The sequence below is a fragment of the Glycine max genome, chromosome 12 (assembly GCF_000004515.6).
Source record: "Glycine max cultivar Williams 82 chromosome 12, Glycine_max_v4.0, whole genome shotgun sequence".
NCBI classification, from domain to species: Eukaryota; Viridiplantae; Streptophyta; class Magnoliopsida; order Fabales; family Fabaceae; genus Glycine; species Glycine max.
Window position 1 is genome coordinate 7502968 of NC_038248.2, and position 24034 is coordinate 7527001.

Below are 24034 nucleotides of genomic sequence, written 5' to 3' on the forward strand. Positions count from 1 at the left end.
ACAAACTCACGTCTATGTCCTTAAGCCCACTTTCTGATAACGAATTGGTTGAGCTCTGTGATGGACAAACTTCATAAATAGAATGTGGTGTTCTCAGTTTTGTATCATCAAGTCTACTTCTCTATTCAGAAAAAATACATCATCTATTTTAGAGTGAATAAGGGTCTGGAAAAACAAAGTTGTCTTCGGGTTCGATCTGCAATGACTGGAGATACACTTTTGCTTCCACTATTTGATTTCAATATGACATTTAAATTGATTTACATGTTTAGATGTGTATAATTTTACATAATTAACCTGATTGCTAACACCCATGCATGGTTCGACCATGCATAATGACACGCAAGCAAAACAACTAGATATCAGTGTATATTTACATCTCATAACCAATACAAGATTATAGATTGGGACTACACGGGGAATACTAACAACCACATTTTACCATTTCAAATTGTCTTCCATTCTTTCAACATCAATGTCAATTTTTATGGGTACATAATAAAAGTGGGCAAAATTCAACAAGAAGATGAATGTAGTGAAGGACTGTAACTTGTAATCAGTGCTCAGTTAAGGATGCAGCTCAGCATTTCCAATGTTCGGGGATATAGTGAGTAGTGTACTCTGCTGAGTGCTGAGCGTAGCAAAATAAATATTTTTCAATAGCTTGATCCCTCTTCATTTTCTGGAAATACAAGCCGTAAGCGTTCATTATCTCTATAAGCTTGCACCAGAACAGCAGCCTTGTAGACAAACATTCCGAACATGGCTGGCACAAGCTAGGGTGAACAAGAGACAATATAAATAAATGACCAATGTGTTTGACCAATGTTGAATAGTAAGGCCATCATTGGATAAACTTCTCCATACGTACATATAGGAGAAGAAAATATGAAAATAAAATGAATTGATTTTCTCCTATAAGCTGAAAGTGAGTTTGTTTAAACTTTAAAATAAGTGTTTTTTATATAAGCGTTTTTTTAAGAAACAGAAAGGATTTGCTTCTTAAAATAAGTCAAAATTATTTTTTTAAGCATAAACAATTTAGACAAATACACTAAAAAAATAAAAAGCTGTTTATTTTATTAAAATAAGCACTTATTTTAGCAAATAAGTTTAAACAAACTGCCCTATTATGCACTTTAACTTTTAGAGCAGTTAAATGAGACTGCTTTTATAGAAGTTAGGTGGATGAGTTGATTTTAACTCAAAGGAGATGCTTAATTTATTTTATCTTCTTATTTTCTTCTTCTATAAGTGGAGAAATTTATCCAAACAGGAAATCTTAGCGACTTAAGATAACTTTTTTTGATATACATGCTGCCAAGGATTACCTGGAAATCAAAAATGTCATTGGTAAAATACTGATGAAACAGAATCCAAAGTCCATATATTGTTGCTGGAATAACTAGCCTAGGAGATGAAAGTGATATACCGCTACCCTTGATTGTCCTCTCCAAGAAATCTTCAAGGTCTTCACTTCTTATACCAATTCTGGTTAAGAAATATTGTTTGACCAAAACAAGGGATAAGAAAATGTCAACTACAGAGAATGCTAACTAGCACAATTAGATCAAATTCAAAGCACAAGTTTTCATTTGTACTTCTTTGACTTCTTTTTCTTGAATATTTGAGGAACATCTTCACTGGATAGGTTGTCTGCATGTTGATACAAGAGTTGAAGGTACAAGCAACTGCATTGAAAATGATATACCAGTTAAGTATAATAATAAGCAATCGTAAGAACAGCTACATCTTTTCTTTTCTCTAACCCACAAAGAAACAATGATGAACAATATCAACTAAGGCTCTAACAGTCACACTAGTGGCCCTTAAGCTCATCAATGAATACTTCGGTAAGACAGTATCCACATATAATAAAATCCAATAACAAACCTGAAAAGGACTCCAATCGCATAACTTATAGCAACCTACACATTTAGGAAACAGCCACACATCAGCGAAATTTGAAGTTAAATCATTATGGTAAGACATTGGCATCCATCTAAAGTTAGACTGATCATGAAGAAAGAGAACATAATTGAGTGGTAAGAAGCACAAAAATGATCTGGTTCTGAATTATAATAGCAAATGGATAAGACTTTTTATTTTTATTTTTTGAGACAGAGCATGCAAATGTAAAGTTTACCTGTACGGACAAAATAACCAAGCAATATCCACTACAAGCCAATCCAATACCCACAGATAGAAGCAGTAATTCCCTCTTGAGCTACAATTAAGAATAAAAGTGACAGAATAAGCAGCTTACACAACCTCTGAACAACTGTAATTGATCAAAACCTACATGCCTTGATGTAAGAAATCATTGATGTCACTAAATGTGAGCTAACAAAGAACAATAACGAGGTCAAGTGAGGTATTGTACAGATTCATATTTGAGCATGTTCAGTTTCTTGCGTCTTGCGCTGCTGTCCTGCAACGCCTGTTGATATATGAAGTTAAGTTTCCAACATTATTGGATGCCCAAGTTATTATTTATTACCACAGCGAGAAGGTGAATTTGAAAAACATTTGACAAAAATAAACTATGCATTGCAACACATGAATTTCATATTTCATATCCAATTTCCCTGACAAGATAATAACATACATAAGAAACTGAAAGTTGGGATGTAAAATGAAAACTACTCTAAAGCATACCTTAGCAGTCACCTTCGTGTTTATTGGTGGAGAATTGTCACCTGTTAACCACTCTTGGGTTCTTGTAAGTTTCAAAAAACCAGCATCATTGTCAGTCTCTATGATCTACAAATATTAGAAAAAGCACATGAAGCTAAATTACTAGACCAATGAATCAATATACAAAATTTGCAATGATCAGCACAAGGTAACAAATTGCCAAAACTGACACTTGATAGAATTTATAAAATTGGACCAGAATGGTTTGAAATTAGATACAATGAGTCTGCTGCACCTGCTCAGTTTGTTGAGAAGTGTTGTTGGTGAGCTCGCTAATATCATAATCACCAGAACTTCTGAAATCTCTTCTCCATAGTAAATCGGAAGCTCTTGATATAAAATCCCCATTTAATTCTCTCTCCTTAAAAAATATTTGCAAGACATCCTCGTCTGCATTACTCACTAAAAAATGAGTTTCAACCAATTAGCTTTCAGCAGAAACAAGGACTGAGTGACAATGACAAGAAAAAAGATACTGTGCCAAGGATTAAGTATTACTTAAGTTGGGGCTAAAATGATAGAGCTAACGGTGGCAGAACTAGTAATTCAATAAAAGTAGAAGTTACAAGGGTGAGGTATTTGTCAATGAATAATTAAGCTACAACTGATGAATATTTTTTGAACACTTCACCCATGAAAGAGCCTTTTTTCAGCCAGAAGAGTACACAATGTGAGTACTTGGCTACCTTTTGCTCAAATTCAATTTTTATTTACACCTGCTCATGTAACAGTGCTATTTTTGGCTTCAGGATAGGATTGAACTCTTGCTTATGCTTAGCTAACTTGTGCTGAAATTCAACAGATGACTAGGACTGAACTCTTGCTTACTTCGCCAAAGAGACTCTAATACCCTGTCAATAGCCAGTTCTCCCAAAAAACATAAGCTACTAGGTTACAGCACATGAATAATGGTTTTTATTTCGAACAGTACATCAAAGGAAGAAAGCTCTAGAATAATGAACAAAATTGTGATAAGAATGTCAAACCACACTAGCTTTTAACTGAGAAGAGCTGGGGTGAAATTTTGCAAGTCTATTATAAATCTAGTAATATACTATATAACAAAAAATATGTTAACAGAATTATAGTAGGAATAACAAATAAAGAGAACTAAAAATGAATAACAATAAGAAACAATAAGAAAGGGAAGCCATTAAATCTCCCGACAAATAACAGAAACCTGTTTTTGACAACAGTTGTTTTCATGTACCCTCAAATTGAATATATCAACAAACTACTCATCCAAGAAAACTAACACTTCAAACTCCTCTTCTTTCAAACGGTCCAACCCTATTCTCTTGCAATCCAAACTCCAAAAAGATACATGCACATAAAAGAGATAATGATTTTAGTCAACCTTAAACCTTGTTATCATGTTAATCTTGCAAAAAAAAAATGGATTTTTAAAAATAATCCAAGCACAATATTATATTTTCAAAGTTTTTCAGACAAAATATTCGGTTGAAACAATAATGTGGAGCTAGCCAGCCAGAATTACTTTTTAAAGAAAGTCCAAATTTTCCAAATTGCAAAATTTTAGAGTGTCTTAAATTATTTTTTCCAATGCGTGGTCTGATTTAACAAACTGTAATACAAAGTATCTCCAATTCAAACAGAAGATGGTGTTTCTCCAGCATAGAGAAACATTCTTCAGACTTCAGACAAACTATGTGCATATAATAAGAACTTACAACCATGATAATTATGCCTGTGCATAGTCCCCATTCTGAGCTTGACACAGCAATTTCAATTGTCTATTACCCATTTCCCCAAACCCCTTCCCCTCTCCAAAAATGCTAACTTTCTCACTAAAGGGATTAAAAAAAACTAATGAAACAAGTTCAGTTGGGACCCAAGAAACAGAGTGAGTGGCAAACCTGAAGGACGAGAAGCTCTTACTCTTAGCACTGAAACCTGGTGAGTGGTTTTGGAAAAAGCATTTGGGAAACGAGATAATGCAGAGATTTTTGGTAACTGAAGGCTGTAACAAGTGGGGAGGAATCTAATCCTTGAGAGGGTATCCATGGCATCGATGTAATGAAAGCCCTGCACTAAAAATGGAGCTACCTTACCCACATTTCAGTACCACCTTTGAAAAAAAAAAAAACTAAATATTCATTTTCGTCTTGAATTCGTGACGCTGACAATTAGGTCTTCAAATGTAGAAAATTAAATTTTTTTCTTTAAATTTACAAAAAAGTAGGACAAATTAACCTTACCATTAATTTTTCCTCAGTAAACACAAACCGATGTGGCAACATGTTTGATGATGATAGTGTTGATGGATTATCACATATTTATTATATCTTATCTATGTGATTGTCATGTATCAAAAATTAATTTTTAATTTTTATTTAATTTTTGTATTTAACAACTTGGTGATATTTTATTTAGTAAATTTAATTACTTACTAATACTTTGATCTATAAATTCAACAGATTATTGTCTTCAATTAAATTTTTTGTTGCATGAAATTATTAAGATAGATATTATAACGATAAAGTATAAAAGGACATAACAAATAAAAATGTTAGAATTATTTTCTTATATATCCTTATGTAATTTTTGTATTGTTATTCAATAACTGACTATTAGAAGACATGATTCATTATAAATTAAAAATATATGATCTATAAAATTAAACATGAAATATAATTCACTCATTATATTTTCAATAGAAAAGATAGTTTTCATTTATCATGTTGAAGTGTCTAATATATATGACTTACAAAATTGAATGTAAAATATAATTTACACATTATATTAGTCATGTCGAAATATATTATTGTTTGTCACTGTTATAATATTATTTGATAGAATTTTAACTTAATAAAATATAATAAATAAATTAATAGTGATTTCAAATATAAAATATAATATTTTTTATTTTTATTCAATTTTCATCACCATAAATAATTATTATCAATATTACTATAAACAAATCTTATTTATTATCATTATGTTAACAATATGTAAGGTGACACTTAATTAAAAATTTAAAAACTAGGTTCAGGAATCAAAATAATCAAGTTCAAGGATCAAAATGTCATTAAGCAATTAGGTCCAAGGACTAAAATGACAACAAAATATTAAGTTCAAAGACCAAATAAAAAAGTCTAACTTTTTGACATGTGACAACAATCGTATTTGTCACATTTTTTTCATGTTTGGGGACAAAATTTAAAATTTTTTATCCTTCAGGAATCTAATTATCAACGTCTAACAGATTCAATGACGAAAATAAGTATTTAGCTAAAAAAAAATATTAGAGGATAAATAGTCAAATTCATCCTTGAAAGTGTAATGTGTTAATAAATTGATCCATAAAAGATGAAAAATTCAAAGTTAGTATTTAAATATGCAAAAAGTGTGATAAATAAGTCCTGCAGTTTAATAACAAATTGACCTCTAAACTTTACAACTTAATGTCAAATTGGTTATAAAAATTTATAACTTATTATCAAATTGGTCTTTAAATATTACAACTTAATGTCAAAATGGACTCACAAATTTAACGATAGGAATAATTTGTCACACTTTTTATATATTCAAGGTTGAATTTATATTTTTATCTTTTAAGGATCAATTTATTACAAAATTATAGTTTATTGAAAATAAGTTTGACTATTTATCGCGTATTATAACAAAAGTGTACCAAAATTTAATCATTACTATGATTTTTTATTTTAAATTTTATGCATATTGGACTTTGGTCCCTATTTTTAGTCTTCTAATTGTAGGAATGAAGGATTGGTAGTGATACCCATGTGAGGTGAAATTTGATTATTTTCAATTGTGACATTTTGGTTTGGTAATTTGCACTATTAGACTATTTTTTTTCTTGAAATTTTATGCAATATGTTAGTATGTTATTCTTTAAAAATGTTAATTTTTTGTAAGTTGAATCATGATAATTTTCCTACTTAAATAATTAACTTATAGTTAACATTATTAATTTTATGCCTTTAATTAATATCTATTTTTAATATATTAGTTTACAAATTTCATGTGTTTAATTTAACTTGTTTTAAAACAATTATTTTTTAAAACTTTTTAAGAGAACTTCTTAAGAAAAATCTTTTTTCATGTGTGTGCATTGTATACTATATTTCTTTTTTTCATTTTAAAGGCTTAATTGTAATTTGATTTTTATAATTTAAATTATTTATCATTATAGTTTTTAATTTTTTCAAGTCAATTAAGTTATTCTATTTTAAAAATTAAACAAATTTAACCATGTCATCAATTGTCTTCTACTTTTTATTTAAGACCTTCACAAATTGAACTATTTAAATTATTTTAAACCTTTTTTCTACTTAAAACTTGTCAACGAAAACATCAAATCTCACCTAAATTTTTTAAAAAAATCCCCTTTCTTCATACTTTACTTTCACATCCTACAAATATTATCATGTTGATGGAGATAGAGCTCCAATGTTTCATGACAAGAGCGTCTCATGGTATTGTCTCAACTTGAATTTTATTCATTGATTATTATAAGAGTAGAAGTATGAAATGAAGTTTCATATAAGGTGAAATATAAGTGAGAAAAAACCCTATAAATTTGAGTTTTAAGATTGTGGGTTAAAGTGTAATTTATTTATATGACTGCTCATAATTTATTGGTGTAAATCTTTATTGTATTTATCTCCTTCTGATACACAATAATTGATACCAAAGTTTTCCTAGAGGGTGAGTTCATGCATTTCATTTACTTCAACTAGTAATATCGTGTACTAAATTTGCTGTTAGTGATGTTGATTATAAGGAAAAACCCCATGAGGCCTCGGTATGGTTCTCTTTCAATTTTCATTGACTTACTTGGCAAAGCCACACACAATTGGGATTTATAGATTTCTTATTGAAGGTATGACAAAATGTATTAATTGCCTAGTAGTAACTTGTCACTGTCATTGGAGACTGCATTAGCTATTTCGGATGTTACTAGGAAACGACCAGGCTTAGAACAAAAGGAGTCAAGACTTTTCTTCTGTGCAAGTTGTTTCGAGGAATTGGGTTAGTTGACAGTGACCCATAAATCATTGTTTCAACAATGCCCTCCTTAATAAATTCAGTTGTTGATAGATTGATAAGTAAATTTGTAAAGGACCATTAACCGTATCTAAACCAATAACCATTGATACAATCTAACCACAGTAATAACAGAAAAATGCTATTTAATCTTTGCCTGCAATTCAATTTTTGACACATCGTGATTTTTTTAATCCCATGTATTGTCAGGGCAACACATAATTGGTTCAGTTTAGACCTTGCCAACATATGCTCATATGGAACTATTGTAGTTTAACTGCAAGACTGGAATTTTATCACATGCAACATGCGTCACTAGAGCCACAGCGCTAAAATTAAGCTATTAGGTTACTGTAACAGGGCGTTAATTTACACTAGGTGAAATCTTGTCTTTGCCGAAGAGGTGGAAACTAATATATTTATTTAGAAAATGGTTTTCTCATCTTGCAAATGCATGATAGACATTTTTTTTATAGGCGAACCTTAATTTGGTAGTGTTGTTAGAAATGTCAATTCAAGAGATTTAAATTTGAGATCTCTCTTTCCTTGTTTCTCTCTTCACCCTTTACCAACTACTAGTAGACATAATTTATTATATGTGTCATTTTTTTTAAACTCAATAATAAAAATTTAATTTTGATAACAAATAAGATATGTATTATACTATACTTTATATTAGTTTGCATAGAGACTAATTGTCTTCTTACAGCAACTTTAGTGTCTGAGTAAGAATCTTAAATTTAAGATTTGGCCTTGTGTGATATTCCGTTAAAGGAGAACCAGAGATCTCTATAGTAGAAAATGAATTATTATATAAGAATCCTGAAGATTTTTGTCATACTTGAAAAAAAAAAACAAAAAAAATATTGAGAACAGAAAACCAGAGATCAACCGGAAGGAAAGAAGGTCGTTGAAGAAGAAAATAAGAGAAGAGGAAGAAAAAAATAAACTTACTTCTTGAGGTGGTCACAAACGATCGCGGTGAAGTGCCGCGGAGGGGGGAGGGGGAGGCCATGAACGGATGGGGAGGCAACGTGAAGTGAGAGGGGAGGGAGAGGGAGGAAGGAGAAGGAAAAAGAAGGTGGAGGGGAGGAGGAATGGTTGGGAAGAAAAAGAAGGAAGTGTGAACGTTAGAGTTGGGAAAAAAAAAGAAAATATAATTAAGTATATTTAATTTAATAAATAATTAAATAAAATATTTAAAAGTGAGATTTATGTAAGACTTGCAACAAATTATTTAAGATCTCAAAATGAGATTTATCATTAAAGAAAAAATGGAAGAAATCTTAAAAGATCTTCAATGAATTTCATCAAATGGGTTTCACCAAAAAGTGATGTATTTTAATTTGAAATCTATCACTTGTTCTTATAATTATTTTATTAATAATTTTTTTTGTCTAGTGTATATGAAAATCGTTTAGGATAAAAAACCTATGAGTTAATCTACATCAGATGGGTCAGATTTCTCTAAAAATAGATTATATTATTTTAGGAATTATAATATATATTTTAAAGAAAAAATAACTCAACAAAACACATGTTTTAATTATTCTTAGGAATATTAAAAATATTTTCAACTAATTTTAATAGTTAATCAAACATATTTCTTAATAATGCTTGAGAATAACATTATTATTTTATATTCCCATAACTAAAATAATCATCCGTAAGACAAACGTCACTTGAGATTATTGCTAAAAATATTATTCGTAAATCAAATTCATTTACAACTTTATTATTACTACCTTTGTTCTAATAAATAAGAATGGAGCTAGTATCATTTTTTATTTTTCATTCATTCATTTTATTGTATTTTTATATTTTAATTAATTAAAATATTTTTAGGGTATTTTAAAAAGATATATTCAGATTTAGAATTTAATTAGACTAAAATTATATATATATATATATATATATATATATATATATATATATATATATATATATATATATATAAAATTAACAATTGGATCACAATTACAAAATTTTTAAAATATCAGAATTGAAATCACTAAAGAAATAATAGAAGAATAAAAAATCACCAATAAAAGTTAGAAACTAAAGTTACAATTTAATGAAGAAAAAAATATATCACTAAATATTTTTAGTCCATGTAAATAGGACAATGTTTTTTTTTTCCTTAAAAAATAAAACATCTTATTTTAATTCTTCATTTATGTGTGTAAGATGTACTCTTTGTAAAAAAATGCAGTTTGTCTTTGATATAAAATTATTTATTTTTGGTACTCCTTTATAGAAATTAGGTTAAAATATAAATTTAGTCTTTTATCTATTTTTTTAAAATTAATTTCATCTCTTAAGTTTAACAAAAATTCATTTTAATATCTCAAAATGTTACTTTAAACTAAAATGATTCTTTCATCAATTTTTTTTACCATGGTTAGATGCCATTAAATAGATCAAATTAGTCTTATAAATTGACGGAAAGATCAACTTAATATAACAAATATACTTTGAACTTATAAAACCAAAATTAACAATTGATGAGGAACCAAAATTATATTCTAGTTTACAAATAAATACGTACTATATTTATATTTATATATAAGGCATTTTCATAAATGTAAGACTAAAAAGAAAAATTTATATTTTAAGAACTAAAAACATTTAAGAAAACCCATAAAAACAAGTGAATCAACTATGGTGAGATCATTTCAGTTCATCAAATGTTTAAAATTTAAGCTTTAAGTGTTTAAGTGTAGAATTAAATATTTAAAGGAAAAACTTTATCATCTATAACGAAAGATACTAACATGTGATCTATAAAAAAAGTAAGAAAAGTTATTTATCAAATACTCTCTCTAATCTACTATAATTAAAACACCATGAAGATTGAATCTAATTAAATGCTATCAATCATATTATTTAAGTTTTAAGTGTGAACTACGAGTTGCCATACCTCATTGATGTTTTTGGCTCCATGGATTATCAAGGGATTAATGTAGACCCCACTTTATCTTATAGGCTCCTATGTGGCACAACGTTATTGCATAACGCTTGCATCCATGCAAACGCAATCCAAACCCAATCTAACTCAATGGAGTCCATTTGGTAGAAAACAACAAAAATAATATCAAGAATAGGAACCCAAAAACTACCATAGCCACTACTGATTCAGAAACTCTTAGGCATAGCGAAAATGACAACCACCTTCGCGACCGTCGCAGGACTCGGTGGTGCATCACTGTCATCCACCTCATCTCGTCTCACCTCAGGTATGATATTGATTGATACACATGCCATGCAATGTGTAAAGAATGGGTGTTTACAAAATTAATTTTGAAGTCAGGTAATTTATATTTAAATGTTTTAAATATAAAATTTTAGATTTAATACAAAAGTTATTTAAATTATTGCAATTCAAAATCAATTTTAAAAGCAGAATTGATTCAATGAGAACCCAAATATGAGAATATTTACCCAAATTCAATGTGATTTTGGATAACGTGAAACTATAGGGTAGGATCAAGAATTCAAGATGAGCATGCTGTGTGGCATGTTTTGCAATTTGTTTGCAGGGTTTGTGAAATCGCCAGTGAGTGCTAGGAATCCCTTGAGGAAAGCTGTGGCAATGGGAAATGGGAGGGTTACATGGTAATTTTAGTACAAGATTAATAATTTGTCTGATTTTGAAATTAAAAAAGAAAAAAAAATGAATGCATGAATGATGACATGACATGTGTGTGTGTATATATATATATATGATGGTTGAAGCTTCGAGAGGAATTGGCTGCGGGCAGATTACAGTGTCATTGGGTTTGGATTGATTGGTTGGCTAGCACCCTCAAGCGTACCGGCTATCAACGGTAAAAGTCTGACTGGCCTCTTCTTTGAGAGCATTGGAGCTGAGCTAGCTCACTTCCCCACCCCTCCTGCCCTTACTTCATCCTTTTGGTTAGTCACTTCACCCTTTGTAGTTTTTTTTCTTTCATTCTTTTTATTATTATTATTATTATTATTATTATTATTATTATTATTATTATTATTATTATTCAATGGTTCTTTACTTCATAGCAACAACAATAATCATATTAATATTAATATTAAGAGAAAGAGGAAGAAGATGATGATGAGAGGCATGAAAAGAAAAATGAAATTGAAATGAGCGACTTGGATGAGTTGGACCTTGCCCAAAGAGAAAACCTAGCTAGTGTGTGTTTGGATTGCTGTTTAGAGTTTGTTATACGGATAATCACACTTTCCAACGTTAAAAACAGCAAAGAAAGTCTTTTTTATCTCGTTGAGATGAAAGTTACGTTCAACAAAACTGATATACAAATTGAGAACAGAAAACCAGAGATCAACCGGAAGGAAAGAAGGTCGTTGAAGAAGAAAATAAGAGAAGAGGAAGAAAAAAATAAACTTACTTCTTGAGGTGGTCACAAACGATCGCGGTGAAGTGCCGCGGAGGGGGAGGGGGGAGGCCATGAACGGATGGGGAGGCAACGTGAAGTGAGAGGGGAGGGAGAGGGAGGAAGGAGAAGGAAAAAGAAGGTGGAGGGGAGGAGGAATGGTTGGGAAGAAAAAGAAGGAAGTGTGAACGTTAGAGTTGGGAAAAAAAAAAGAAAATATAATTAAGTATATTTAATTTAATAAATAATTAAATAAAATATTTAAAAGTGAGATTTATGTAAGACTTGCAACAAATTATTTAAGATCTCAAAATGAGATTTATCATTAAAGAAAAAATGGAAGAAATCTTAAAAGATCTTCAATGAATTTCATCAAATGGGTTTCACCAAAAAGTGATGTATTTTAATTTGAAATCTATCACTTGTTCTTATAATTATTTTATTAATAATTTTTTTTGTCTAGTGTATATGAAAATCGTTTAGGATAAAAAACCTATGAGTTAATCTACATCAGATGGGTCAGATTTCTCTAAAAATAGATTATATTATTTTAGGAATTATAATATATATTTTAAAGAAAAAATAACTCAACAAAACACATGTTTTAATTATTCTTAGGAATATTAAAAATATTTTCAACTAATTTTAATAGTTAATCAAACATATTTCTTAATAATGCTTGAGAATAACATTATTATTTTATATTCCCATAACTAAAATAATCATCCGTAAGACAAACGTCACTTGAGATTATTGCTAAAAATATTATTCGTAAATCAAATTCATTTACAACTTTATTATTACTACCTTTGTTCTAATAAATAAGAATGGAGCTAGTATCATTTTTTATTTTTCATTCATTCATTTTATTGTATTTTTATATTTTAATTAATTAAAATATTTTTAGGGTATTTTAAAAAGATATATTCAGATTTAGAATTTAATTAGACTAAAATTATATATATATATATATATATATATATATATATATATATATATATATATATATATATATATAAAATTAACAATTGGATCACAATTACAAAATTTTTAAAATATCAGAATTGAAATCACTAAAGAAATAATAGAAGAATAAAAATCACCAATAAAAGTTAGAAACTAAAGTTACAATTTAATGAAGAAAAAAATATATCACTAAATATTTTTAGTCCATGTAAATAGGACAATGTTTTTTTTTTCCTTAAAAAATAAAACATCTTATTTTAATTCTTCATTTATGTGTGTAAGATGTACTCTTTGTAAAAAAAATGCAGTTTGTCTTTGATATAAAATTATTTATTTTTGGTACTCCTTTATAGAAATTAGGTTAAAATATAAATTTAGTCTTTTATCTATTTTTTTAAAATTAATTTCATCTCTTAAGTTTAACAAAAATTCATTTTAATATCTCAAAATGTTACTTTAAACTAAAATGATTCTTTCATCAATTTTTTTTACCATGGTTAGATGCCATTAAATAGATCAAATTAGTCTTATAAATTGACGGAAAGATCAACTTAATATAACAAATATACTTTGAACTTATAAAACCAAAATTAACAATTGATGAGGAACCAAAATTATATTCTAGTTTACAAATAAATACGTACTATATTTATATTTATATATAAGGCATTTTCATAAATGTAAGACTAAAAAGAAAAATTTATATTTTAAGAACTAAAAACATTTAAGAAAACCCATAAAAACAAGTGAATCAACTATGGTGAGATCATTTCAGTTCATCAAATGTTTAAAATTTAAGCTTTAAGTGTTTAAGTGTAGAATTAAATATTTAAAGGAAAAACTTTATCATCTATAACGAAAGATACTAACATGTGATCTATAAAAAAAGTAAGAAAAGTTATTTATCAAATACTCTCTCTAATCTACTATAATTAAAACACCATGAAGATTGAATCTAATTAAATGCTATCAATCATATTATTTAAGTTTTAAGTGTGAACTACGAGTTGCCATACCTCATTGATGTTTTTGGCTCCATGGATTATCAAGGGATTAATGTAGACCCCACTTTATCTTATAGGCTCCTATGTGGCACAACGTTATTGCATAACGCTTGCATCCATGCAAACGCAATCCAAACCCAATCTAACTCAATGGAGTCCATTTGGTAGAAAACAACAAAAATAATATCAAGAATAGGAACCCAAAAACTACCATAGCCACTACTGATTCAGAAACTCTTAGGCATAGCGAAAATGACAACCACCTTCGCGACCGTCGCAGGACTCGGTGGTGCATCACTGTCATCCACCTCATCTCGTCTCACCTCAGGTATGATATTGATTGATACACATGCCATGCAATGTGTAAAGAATGGGTGTTTACAAAATTAATTTTGAAGTCAGGTAATTTATATTTAAATGTTTTAAATATAAAATTTTAGATTTAATACAAAAGTTATTTAAATTATTGCAATTCAAAATCAATTTTAAAAGCAGAATTGATTCAATGAGAACCCAAATATGAGAATATTTACCCAAATTCAATGTGATTTTGGATAACGTGAAACTATAGGGTAGGATCAAGAATTCAAGATGAGCATGCTGTGTGGCATGTTTTGCAATTTGTTTGCAGGGTTTGTGAAATCGCCAGTGAGTGCTAGGAATCCCTTGAGGAAAGCTGTGGCAATGGGAAATGGGAGGGTTACATGGTAATTTTAGTACAAGATTAATAATTTGTCTGATTTTGAAATTAAAAAAGAAAAAAAAATGAATGCATGAATGATGACATGACATGTGTGTGTGTATATATATATATATGATGGTTGAAGCTTCGAGAGGAATTGGCTGCGGGCAGATTACAGTGTCATTGGGTTTGGATTGATTGGTTGGCTAGCACCCTCAAGCGTACCGGCTATCAACGGTAAAAGTCTGACTGGCCTCTTCTTTGAGAGCATTGGAGCTGAGCTAGCTCACTTCCCCACCCCTCCTGCCCTTACTTCATCCTTTTGGTTAGTCACTTCACCCTTTGTAGTTTTTTTTTCTTTCATTCTTTTTTATTATTATTATTATTATTATTATTATTATTATTATTATTATTATTATTATTATTCAATGGTTCTTTACTTCATAGCAACAACAATAATCATATTAATATTAATATTAAGAGAAAGAGGAAGAAGATGATGATGAGAGGCATGAAAAGAAAAATGAAATTGAAATGAGCGACTTGGATGAGTTGGACCTTGCCCAAAGAGAAAACCTAGCTAGTGTGTGTTTGGATTGCTGTTTAGAGTTTGTTATACGGATAATCACACTTTCCAACGTTAAAAACAGCAAAGAAAGTCTTTTTTATCTCGTTGAGATGAAAGTTACGTTCAACAAAACTGATATACAAACATACCTTAAGCTTAATATGTTTGGATACGGATTATATCCAAGTTGAACGGAAAAATTATATTTTTTAATATAAAAAAGTCAAAGTAATTTTGTTGTAGCTTTATTTGAATGTCCATTTGCTTTGGACTCAGTTGCTTCACAAACATAAATCTAGTAGTTCAGACTTGCTCGATTTAATTAATTGACACTGCTTTCTAATCTTAAACATTTAAGATGGCTGCATAACTGAAAGAGTTCACCAGAAAAATAGTTGATGAAATAGAGTCAGTACACAGTAGCCTCTTTTGCCAACTTACAGAAAGAATTTTTTGAATAAAATAAGTGTTTTTTTTCAAAAATAATTCCAACCAAAGTATTTAGTAGTATATACTTACAGTATAAAAGGCTTTACAATCCTATTCACTAATATTTCAACACATAATTATTTATTTCACTTATATTAATAAATAAGAGAATAAGGTGGCAATAGACAGTATAGTATTGGAATGTGTTAATATAATATTTTTGATAATGAAAATGAATGATAGTTACTTTCTTATATGGCTTTTGAATATTTATAATAGCTTTGCTTTTGCCTAACTTTAACGACAAAATATGAGAAGAGTGCACTTGAGCCCAGAGTGCAAATGCTTCAATGTTGTAAGCCCATTTTTATAGTGGGCCAGAGTGTTAATTATTAGAACATTTCTATGTTTGACCAAAAACAAAAGAACATTTGTGTGTCTCTGATGCTTGTTTGCTCTATTCTTTTACAACCTCAATTCGAGAAGTTTGACGATGACCGTGGTTGACAAATCCCCTTTTTTTTTTACTTGATATTAAAAATATAATTAATCATTAATTATAAAATAGAGATCAAAATTGCATTTTAGCCTAATATTAATAATTAAATTATTATTATTTATGTATCAACAATTGTTTTTTGTTGCATGGACAAATCGATTCTTGTATTTTCGTTAAGTGTTGAAAAGCTGATTTAGCTCATATGAACTCAGGCTACTGGATTTAGAGTCCAATGTCCTGATCACTAAACCATGGGACCAGCTTTGAAATAAAAATTGCAATTTATTAAAGAAGACAATGAAACACAGAAAAATGCAGTTTATTAAACAAGATGAATAAAACACATCTTCTACTGTTTTCTCTTTCTAAGCATTTTCTTCAAGACAATGAAGACATATTGATAATTAACACGAGGCATACGTCATGCGCAGGTTATGGCTGGTTACGTGGCACCTTGGCTTGTTCATCTGCCTCACTTTTGGGCAAATTGGATTCAAGGGAAGGACTGAAGAGTACTTTTGAATTCCAAACTTATGGTATGCTTTTGCTTTCTCTTTTTTTCTTCATTCCCTTTTGTGCCTTGCAATCTATAATGTATAACTCTATGCTACCTTTTTCCTTCTTACTAGGAGAAATCTGTGTAATATCGCCTTCATAATGTTGTATATTATTATTGTTGTACTTGCTCCTCATCAATGTCCCAACTTCTAGTCCTGCAAAATTTCCAAAGTAACCCTGCAGTTTCAGTAACCTATCATTATCATAATTATTGATCAAGAGAAAAAAAATAATCTCTATTCGTCTAATATATATATATATATATATATATATATATATATATATATATATATATATATATATAAGTGTTAGGAATATAATTTTTTTCGAATGGAATATATTATTTAAATAATTTAATATTCGGGATTTTTATGTATAATAATTTGACAAGAGAAAGATGGTGATTATATTGGAATGTGTATGATGATAATTTTTTTAAAATAGACAATTTTTGAAAATGTAAGAAATAATTAATTAGTATTTTTCATATATTTGGTATCAAGTATATGAAAAAAAAATTATTTACGGTAATTAAAAAGTTAGTTGACATGTTTAATTAAATCAATCTCATTAAAATTATTTTTCAAATTATCATTTATTGAAATTGATATCGAGAATTATAAAAGTGACACTAAAAATAAAGTTTGAGATTTACTTATAATTCAGACTGATATATAAGAGATTTTTTTGGCTTATTCAGTCCCCAATTAACACAGATAAATAAAAACTAATAAATGGAGATAAAAAATAATTTTACAAAACTAACCTTAACATTAATATTATATTAAAAAGTTAAACTAACATTTATGAAATGTATTAGTAGAAAAAAAAAGTAATATTACATTAAAAAGCTAATATAACACTTATTTTGGGATATTTTTTAAAATGTGATATTTATTTTGGAATGGAGAAAGTATTTTTTTTTATCTTTTTTAGAAAAAAGCTTATCCAAATGATATTTATTTTTTAGTTATTTATTTCTTTATCTTTTTAGACAATTTTTTAAGTGTTATTTATTTTGTTTTTATAGTCTTTTCTTTCTTTTTTTGTTTAAAGGATGCATAACCATTACTTATTAACAGATTGGGGATAAAGAAACATTTATAAAATTTTATATACATGATTATTGAGTTGATATAAAAATATTCAACGATTAAATTAATAAAAAATGATGTATATAATTTTTTTTTAATGAGACAACTACGCTCAGTTTGGTTATGCAAAGAAAAATATAATAGATGAAATAATAGAGAGACAATTAAAAAAACACACACAAAAAGAGAGCTTTAAATGTGAGGGTTGTTCTTATTTTATCGGAAGGTTTTGAATTAACATCCTCAATCATATTTCGCTTGAGATTAAAGAGAAAATAGACAATTTATTTTTTCAAAACTATAGTCCTACACAAAATAATATTCTTGTGGTAAGTCTTGTTACTGGTCAGAAATATAATGCTTCTTTCCCAATGCAACCTATCGATACTACTAGTAGGTTAGGATTGACCTAACCACACATGTATAGGTATAACCTTTGCTTAATACTATAAATCTAAAGTTCAAGCATATAAGACTGCATTAATCGTGGATACAAGATAAAAGGAATTAATTCTTTTATTTACAAATTTCACCTTTACAAGTGTGGGTTTTTTTCACTTTTTTTTTTTTTTACTGATTTTGATAAAAAAAAAAAGTAGGATCAAATTGCACAATCTCTATGTAACAAGTGAATGTCCTTTTTTTTAATAAGACATTGTCTACAATTGAAAAGGAAGAGTTATTCATATAATCACTTGATCTTCTCTATGTATGTATGATTAAATAAATAACATTGCATTCGGTTTGGTACCCATTGGCATTTCTATTGAGAAAAAGTACTTTGAATTTTTTTCTAAGTTTGCGGGTGACTTGTCTCATAGGAGTGACTTGTCTCATAGGAACAGACACAAGGAAAAAGTTCATTGTTTTTCCTCCGCTGATCTCTGGTATCAGAGCTTAATGGGAAAGTAGGAATACTGTCTCTAAGGACATATATTAACTGATTTCATGGATCTGAACTTTTGCACAGTAATTGTTTTAGAGAATGTATAGTACTTTTAACTTGAACAGTATATGTTTGAACAGTATTTTCTAGAAGCACAACAGTTTGATATTTTAGTTGAATGATATTGTAGCAGTAAGTTCTGTGGATGAGAAAAAGCAATAAAACTAAGGTGTATTGTTCAAATAAAATATTAAGACATAATAAACTGGTGGCTATAGGAGTAGTGTTTAAACTATATTGTCTGTTAAAAAAAAGTTAAAGTTTTTTTTTTTCAAATCCAAGAAATTTAGTGACATATAATTTTATGGAAACATTTCTATGGAATCACATGAAGGCAAAGATACTAGAGGATGTTTTTAGTATGTCGCATCTTTTACGATCTTTTTCTCGTATTTCCTTTAGATCCAATTCGTCATCATCATCCTCAAATACTTCACCAAAAAATATCAATTACCTCAAAGAACAAGAAAACCAGACCCACGAGGTCGCCCCAAAACATAATCTCTTCGATGAGGAGGTCCAATTTGAAGATATAAATGAAAACATGGATGACTGGAACATTCCATAAATCCCTTAGGATACACTGTACGTTCCTGAGACAATTAAAGACAAACATAATTTTGATTATATAATTAAAACTGTAGAAAATAATATTCCTCTAGGACAAGATATAGGGAAAGAATTTCATTTACTTTCAAAAAACTCAATTTATGAACATAGCCGTAAGTACAAATATTTACACATCGGTTGTGTACAAGTAGCCATCAAGCCCTTAATTGATATGGGCATAGATGCAACAATTTTAATGTGCCTTAGAGACATTAGGCATAACAAATTTGAAGATTCCTTGATAGGTACAGTAGAAACAAGCCTAGGACAAGGTTCGGTATACTTCAATTATTATCCAAACAAAACAGTGAGTCTGATGGATAGAAACATTCTTGACTTTCTGTTCCTAAACATCCACTTTCATGGTCTTGACATGAAAGAAGGATCAATCCCAACAACCTTAATCTATAGGATCTAGTATAAGGTCATGAACACTTGTGCGGCAAGAGTCTTATTAAAGCCTTAAAGAGGAGAGACAACTTTGTTTATCATTGATATGACAAAGGCCAATGTTTCTCTTCCGAGAACAATAAAATGGGATGGGGTAACTCTTCCTAAAAAATGGATCATGGATAAGGTCACACCGTCTGTCCCCCGACCTGCTCCAACAATAAAACAAATTAAACAAGACAACTCTGGTAAGGTAGAGATAACCTTCAACAGGAGAAATTCTTTCTCATCAAGGATACAAGCCTCTAGGTCTGAATATGAGTCAGCAAGAAGGTTTTTCTCGGTGAGAACCCGTTCAATTCCAGTAGGATTAACTAGATCTGAGTCACACAACCAGTTCCCTATTGTAAACCTCCAAGGTTTAGATACCACTTCTAGTATACCTAGAATAACGTACAACCAAGAACAAGAGGACGACCAAAAGTCGATCCAATCTCCAACTTATTCCTCTATGCATGAACCTTATGATATTATCTGACAATTTTAGCATTGATAAGGAAACCCTTAGAAAAGACTTTTATTCTCTGGAGAATGAACCTTAAAGGAGATGATTTTTTCAACATTTTAAGGGTTCAAACAAAAAACAAATCCAAGACAAATTCTATGCTTTTGTCAAAAGAGTCAAAATTAATGTCCTTTTCTTTGATTGGTTCCATGCTTATACCATCAAAAAGGGTATAGATTACCCGTGGAAGCAAGACATCATAGGTGATCCAACAACAAATGTGATAACAAATTGGCAAATTAAGGATGGTGAGTTAATCCAATCAGAATTACCTCCCACAATCGAATATCAACTACCAAAGGTCAAAGGCAGTCATGATAAACCTGTCATGGCCAGTCCATTTAAAACAAAAGATGTCAATGAGGAAGTAACCTCTAAAGACATTAAAAGCTTAAAGGAACAAACAAATTACACCAATAAGTATTTGCAAGTTTTAGGAGAATCCATCAAAACCAAAATAATTCCCAAACATAAAACTCCTGAGGAAACTCCATCCAATATTCCCATAGAAAAACCTTTATTCAAACGTACCATTCAAAATTACTGACAAAGCCAAATAAAAAATAAGGGAACTCAGGAAGAACAAATCCCTTATGGAAGGAGTAGGTGATAATAATAGCGAATTATTAAATAAGCTTGATAGTTTGCTTAGAGTCATCCCCGAAACTCCCCAACCCTCAGAAGGAACATCAAAAATGGTAACAAGAAGTACCTCCAAATTAATTAATGTCATTAATGAAGATAGTGACCAAAACTCAGAAAACACAACTGAGATAGGTTCCGTATAAGAAAAAGACATAAATCCAATAAATTCCAAACACTGGAAAACACCTTCCAAATTATACTACCAAAGACCAACTGCCCTTGACCTTCTATTAGAAGAAAGAGGTGAAAATAATTTTAAGAGTTTCAGTGCAAACAACATCTATGAGTGGAATATAGATGCCCAAACGAAGTATAATATCATGAATACACTCCAACATATGACCATGGCAGCCACAGCCTACCAAACATCCTATGAATGTTCGGAAGAAACCATTATTGATATCTTAGTGGCAAGATTTTCCCGGCAGTTAAAAGGTTGGTGGGATAATTATCTCACTAATAAGGAAAAATAAAAAATTTACAGTGCAGCTAAGACGGATCTCAATGGAAAAATCATTACTAATGATGATAATAAGGAGATTCCTGACACTGTTAATACACTTATATTTACAATAACCCAACATTTTATTGGAGACCCGTCTCTTTGGAAAGATAGGCCTATAAAATTACTATCCAATCTTAATTGTAGAACATTAGCAGATTTTAGGTGGTACAGAGATACCTTCCTAACTAGAGTCTACACCAGAGAAGATAGTCAACAACCTTTCTGGAAAGAAAAATTTCTAGCCGGTCTTCCAAGATCATTAGGAGATAAGGTTAGAGACAAAATCCGTAGCCAGTCTGCTAATGGAGACATTCCATATGAGAGCTTAAGTTACGGTCAATTAATCTCTTAGTCTAGAAAGTGGCCTTAAAAATATGTCAGGATGACAAAATTCAAAGGCAATTAGCCAAAGAGAAAACTCAAACAAAGAGAGATCTAGGATTTTTTGCGAACAATTTGGACTATCAGCCTGTCCAAAACAAAAGAAAAAACAAAATCTTAGAAAAGAATCCCATGAAAATAAAACTATCCATAAAAAGAGATTTCCAAGAAGAAGATACTCGCACAAACCCTTAACCAGCAAGGAGATGGAAACTCCTAAACCAAAATTAAAATCCAAAATAACATGTTACAACTGTGGAAAACAAGGTCACATTAGAAAATACTGTAGGTTCAAGAAAAAATTAAGAAACCTTAACCTAGAACCAGCCATTGAAGAGCAGATTAATAATTTGCTCATAGAAACCTCGGAAGAAGAAACAAACACTTCATCCTCCATACTCTCCGATGAAAATCTCAACATAATACAACAAGATGACCAACTATCATCTACGGATGGTGACAATGAAAGACAAATCAACACTCTAACAAGAGAACAAGATCTCTTGTTTGAGGCCATCAATTCCATACCTGACCCCCAGGAAAAGGTTTTCTTGGAAAAATTAAAGAAAACTTTAGAAACCAAACCTAGACAAAAAGATTTTATCACAAATAATAAATTTGATGTTAGTAACATATTCAAAAGGTTAAAAAATACTACGACAAAACCAACCACAATTCAAGATCTCCAAACAAAGATTAATAATTTAAAAAGAGAAGTTAAAGAACTTCGTCAGCAACAAGAAATTCACCAAATCATCCTTTCTCAGCTTGAAGGAAGCAGTGATTCTGAGAATATTGAAAAGGATGAAGAAAATGAAACTGAAAATCTGGAAGATGAAATGTTTATGGGATTAATCAACAAGATTAAAATCCAAAAATTTTACATAAACATTAGAATCATTATTAAGGATTTCGTCTTAGACACAATGGCCCTATTTGATACAGGGGTTGATTCAAACTGCATTTTAGAAGGATTAATTCCTACAAAGTTCTTTGAAAAAACTTCAGAGAAACAAAGTACAGAGAGTGGATCTAAATTAAAGATCAATTACAAGTTATCTAATGCAATCATTGAAAATCAAGGTCTTAGGATTAATACCAACTTCCTTCTGGTAAAAAACCTTAAGAACAAAGTAATCCTAGGTACTCCCTTTATTAGAGCACTTTTTCCTCTTCAGATATCTAAAGAGGGAATAACTACAAACCATTTAGGAAGAAAAATTAAATTAATTTTTTCTACTAAACTAATCTCCAAAAACATAAATTTCATACAAAATAAAATCAACCAAATCAACTTCTTAAAAGAGGAAGTATCCTTTAATAACATTCAAATGCAATTAGAAAAACCCCAAATAAAAGAGAAAATTCAATCGTTATTACATCATATCGAATCAACCATTTGTTCCAACTTGCCACATGCATTTTGGAATAGGAAAAAACACATTGTTGATCTTCCTTATGAAAAGGACTTTAAGGAGAAACAAATTCCCACAAAAGCTAGGCCAATCCAAATGAATGAAGAACTCCTCCAATATTGCCAAAAAGAAATTAAGGATTTGCTTGATAAAGGCTTAATCAGAAAGAGCAAAAGCCCAGGGTCTTGTGTGGTTTTCTATGTCAATAAACAAGCTGAGTTTGAGCGGGGTATGCCTCGCCTAGTCATAAATTACAAACCTTTAAATCAAGTCTTACAATGGATTAGGTATCTTATTCCAAACAAAAGGGACTTGCTTAACAGATTAAATTCTGCAAAAATTTTCTCCAAATTTGATATGAAATCTGGATTTTGGCAAATTCGGATCCAAGAATCAAATAGGTACAAAACAACCTTCATTGTACCTTTTGGGCAATATGAGTGGAATGTAATGCCATTTGGACTGAAGAATGTCCCTTCAGAATTTCAAAAAATTATGAATGATATTTTCAATCCTTATTCAAAATTTGTCATTGTCTATATAGATGATGTTTTAATTTTTTCTCAAAATATTGACCAACATTTCAAACATCTTCAGACCTTCATTCACATCATTAGACAGAATGGTTTAGCGGTCTCTAAATCAAAAATCAATGTAAGTTGACTTTTTTTTTAATT

General features: G+C 29.7%; 3 protein-coding genes across 9 annotated transcripts; 2 read left to right on the top strand and 1 right to left on the bottom strand.

Annotated features, from left to right (window-relative positions):
• Positions 1-422: 422 nt before the first annotated feature.
• Positions 423-12248, bottom strand: LOC100779930 (uncharacterized). Of its 6 annotated transcripts, none has more exons than XM_041007466.1 (10): positions 12117-12248; positions 4575-4748; positions 2933-3099; positions 2659-2763; positions 2384-2440; positions 2147-2227; positions 1894-1928; positions 1602-1691; positions 1332-1491; positions 423-766 (listed from the first exon to the last, which is right to left on the bottom strand). In XM_041007466.1, the coding sequence occupies exons 1-10, from the start codon at positions 12175-12177 to the stop codon at positions 581-583; spliced, it is 1116 nt and encodes a 371-aa protein (XP_040863400.1). In that variant the 5' UTR covers positions 12178-12248; the 3' UTR covers positions 423-580. The 6 variants fall into 6 exon arrangements, with proteins under 6 accessions (XP_040863400.1, XP_003540808.3, XP_040863399.1 ...); XM_003540760.5 differs by lacking the exon at positions 12117-12248 and adding an exon at positions 8683-8859 and having other exon boundaries at positions 423-776; XM_041007465.1 differs by lacking the exon at positions 12117-12248 and adding an exon at positions 8683-8835.
• Positions 10770-11869, top strand: LOC121173190 (photosystem I subunit O-like). Its single transcript, XM_041007473.1, has 3 exons — positions 10770-10964; positions 11268-11343; positions 11464-11869. Exons 1-3 carry the CDS (start codon positions 10889-10891, stop codon positions 11852-11854), a joined length of 543 nt encoding a protein of 180 aa, XP_040863407.1. The 5' UTR covers positions 10770-10888; the 3' UTR covers positions 11855-11869.
• A 1956-nt stretch (positions 12249-14204) lies between the features above and the next one.
• On the top strand, positions 14205-19082 carry LOC100809697 (photosystem I subunit O). Of its 2 annotated transcripts, none has more exons than XM_041007474.1 (5): positions 14205-14399; positions 14703-14778; positions 14899-15078; positions 16681-16785; positions 18723-19082. In XM_041007474.1, the coding sequence occupies exons 1-4, from the start codon at positions 14324-14326 to the stop codon at positions 16769-16771; spliced, it is 423 nt and encodes a 140-aa protein (XP_040863408.1). In that variant the 5' UTR covers positions 14205-14323; the 3' UTR covers positions 16772-16785; positions 18723-19082. The 2 variants fall into 2 exon arrangements, with proteins under 2 accessions (XP_040863408.1, XP_014620108.2); XM_014764622.3 differs by lacking the exon at positions 18723-19082 and adding an exon at positions 16879-16941.
• The last annotated feature ends 4952 nt before the right edge of the window (positions 19083-24034 follow it).

Bases quoted from the DNA above. Each gene is read 5' to 3' on its own strand.
- LOC121173190 (XM_041007473.1), top strand. From the start codon at position 10,889: ATGACAACCACCTTCGCGACCGTCGCAGGACTCGGTGGTGCATCACTG. The intron at 10,965-11,267 runs GTATGATATTGA...ATTTGTTTGCAG, and splicing joins CTCATCTCGTCTCACCTCAG to GGTTTGTGAAATCGCCAGTG. The intron at 11,344-11,463 runs GTAATTTTAGTA...TGATGGTTGAAG, and splicing joins GGAAATGGGAGGGTTACATG to CTTCGAGAGGAATTGGCTGC.
- LOC100779930 (XM_041007466.1), bottom strand. From the start codon at position 12,177: ATGGCCTCCCCCCTCCCCCTCCGCGGCACTTCACCGCGATCGTTTGTG. The intron at 1,492-1,601 runs GTACAAATGAAA...TTTCTTAACCAG, and splicing joins AAGAAAAAGAAGTCAAAGAA to AATTGGTATAAGAAGTGAAG. The intron at 767-1,331 runs GTAATCCTTGGC...AGCTTGTGCCAG, and splicing joins ATGACATTTTTGATTTCCAG to CCATGTTCGGAATGTTTGTC.
- LOC100809697 (XM_041007474.1), top strand. From the start codon at position 14,324: ATGACAACCACCTTCGCGACCGTCGCAGGACTCGGTGGTGCATCACTG. The intron at 14,400-14,702 runs GTATGATATTGA...ATTTGTTTGCAG, and splicing joins CTCATCTCGTCTCACCTCAG to GGTTTGTGAAATCGCCAGTG. The intron at 14,779-14,898 runs GTAATTTTAGTA...TGATGGTTGAAG, and splicing joins GGAAATGGGAGGGTTACATG to CTTCGAGAGGAATTGGCTGC.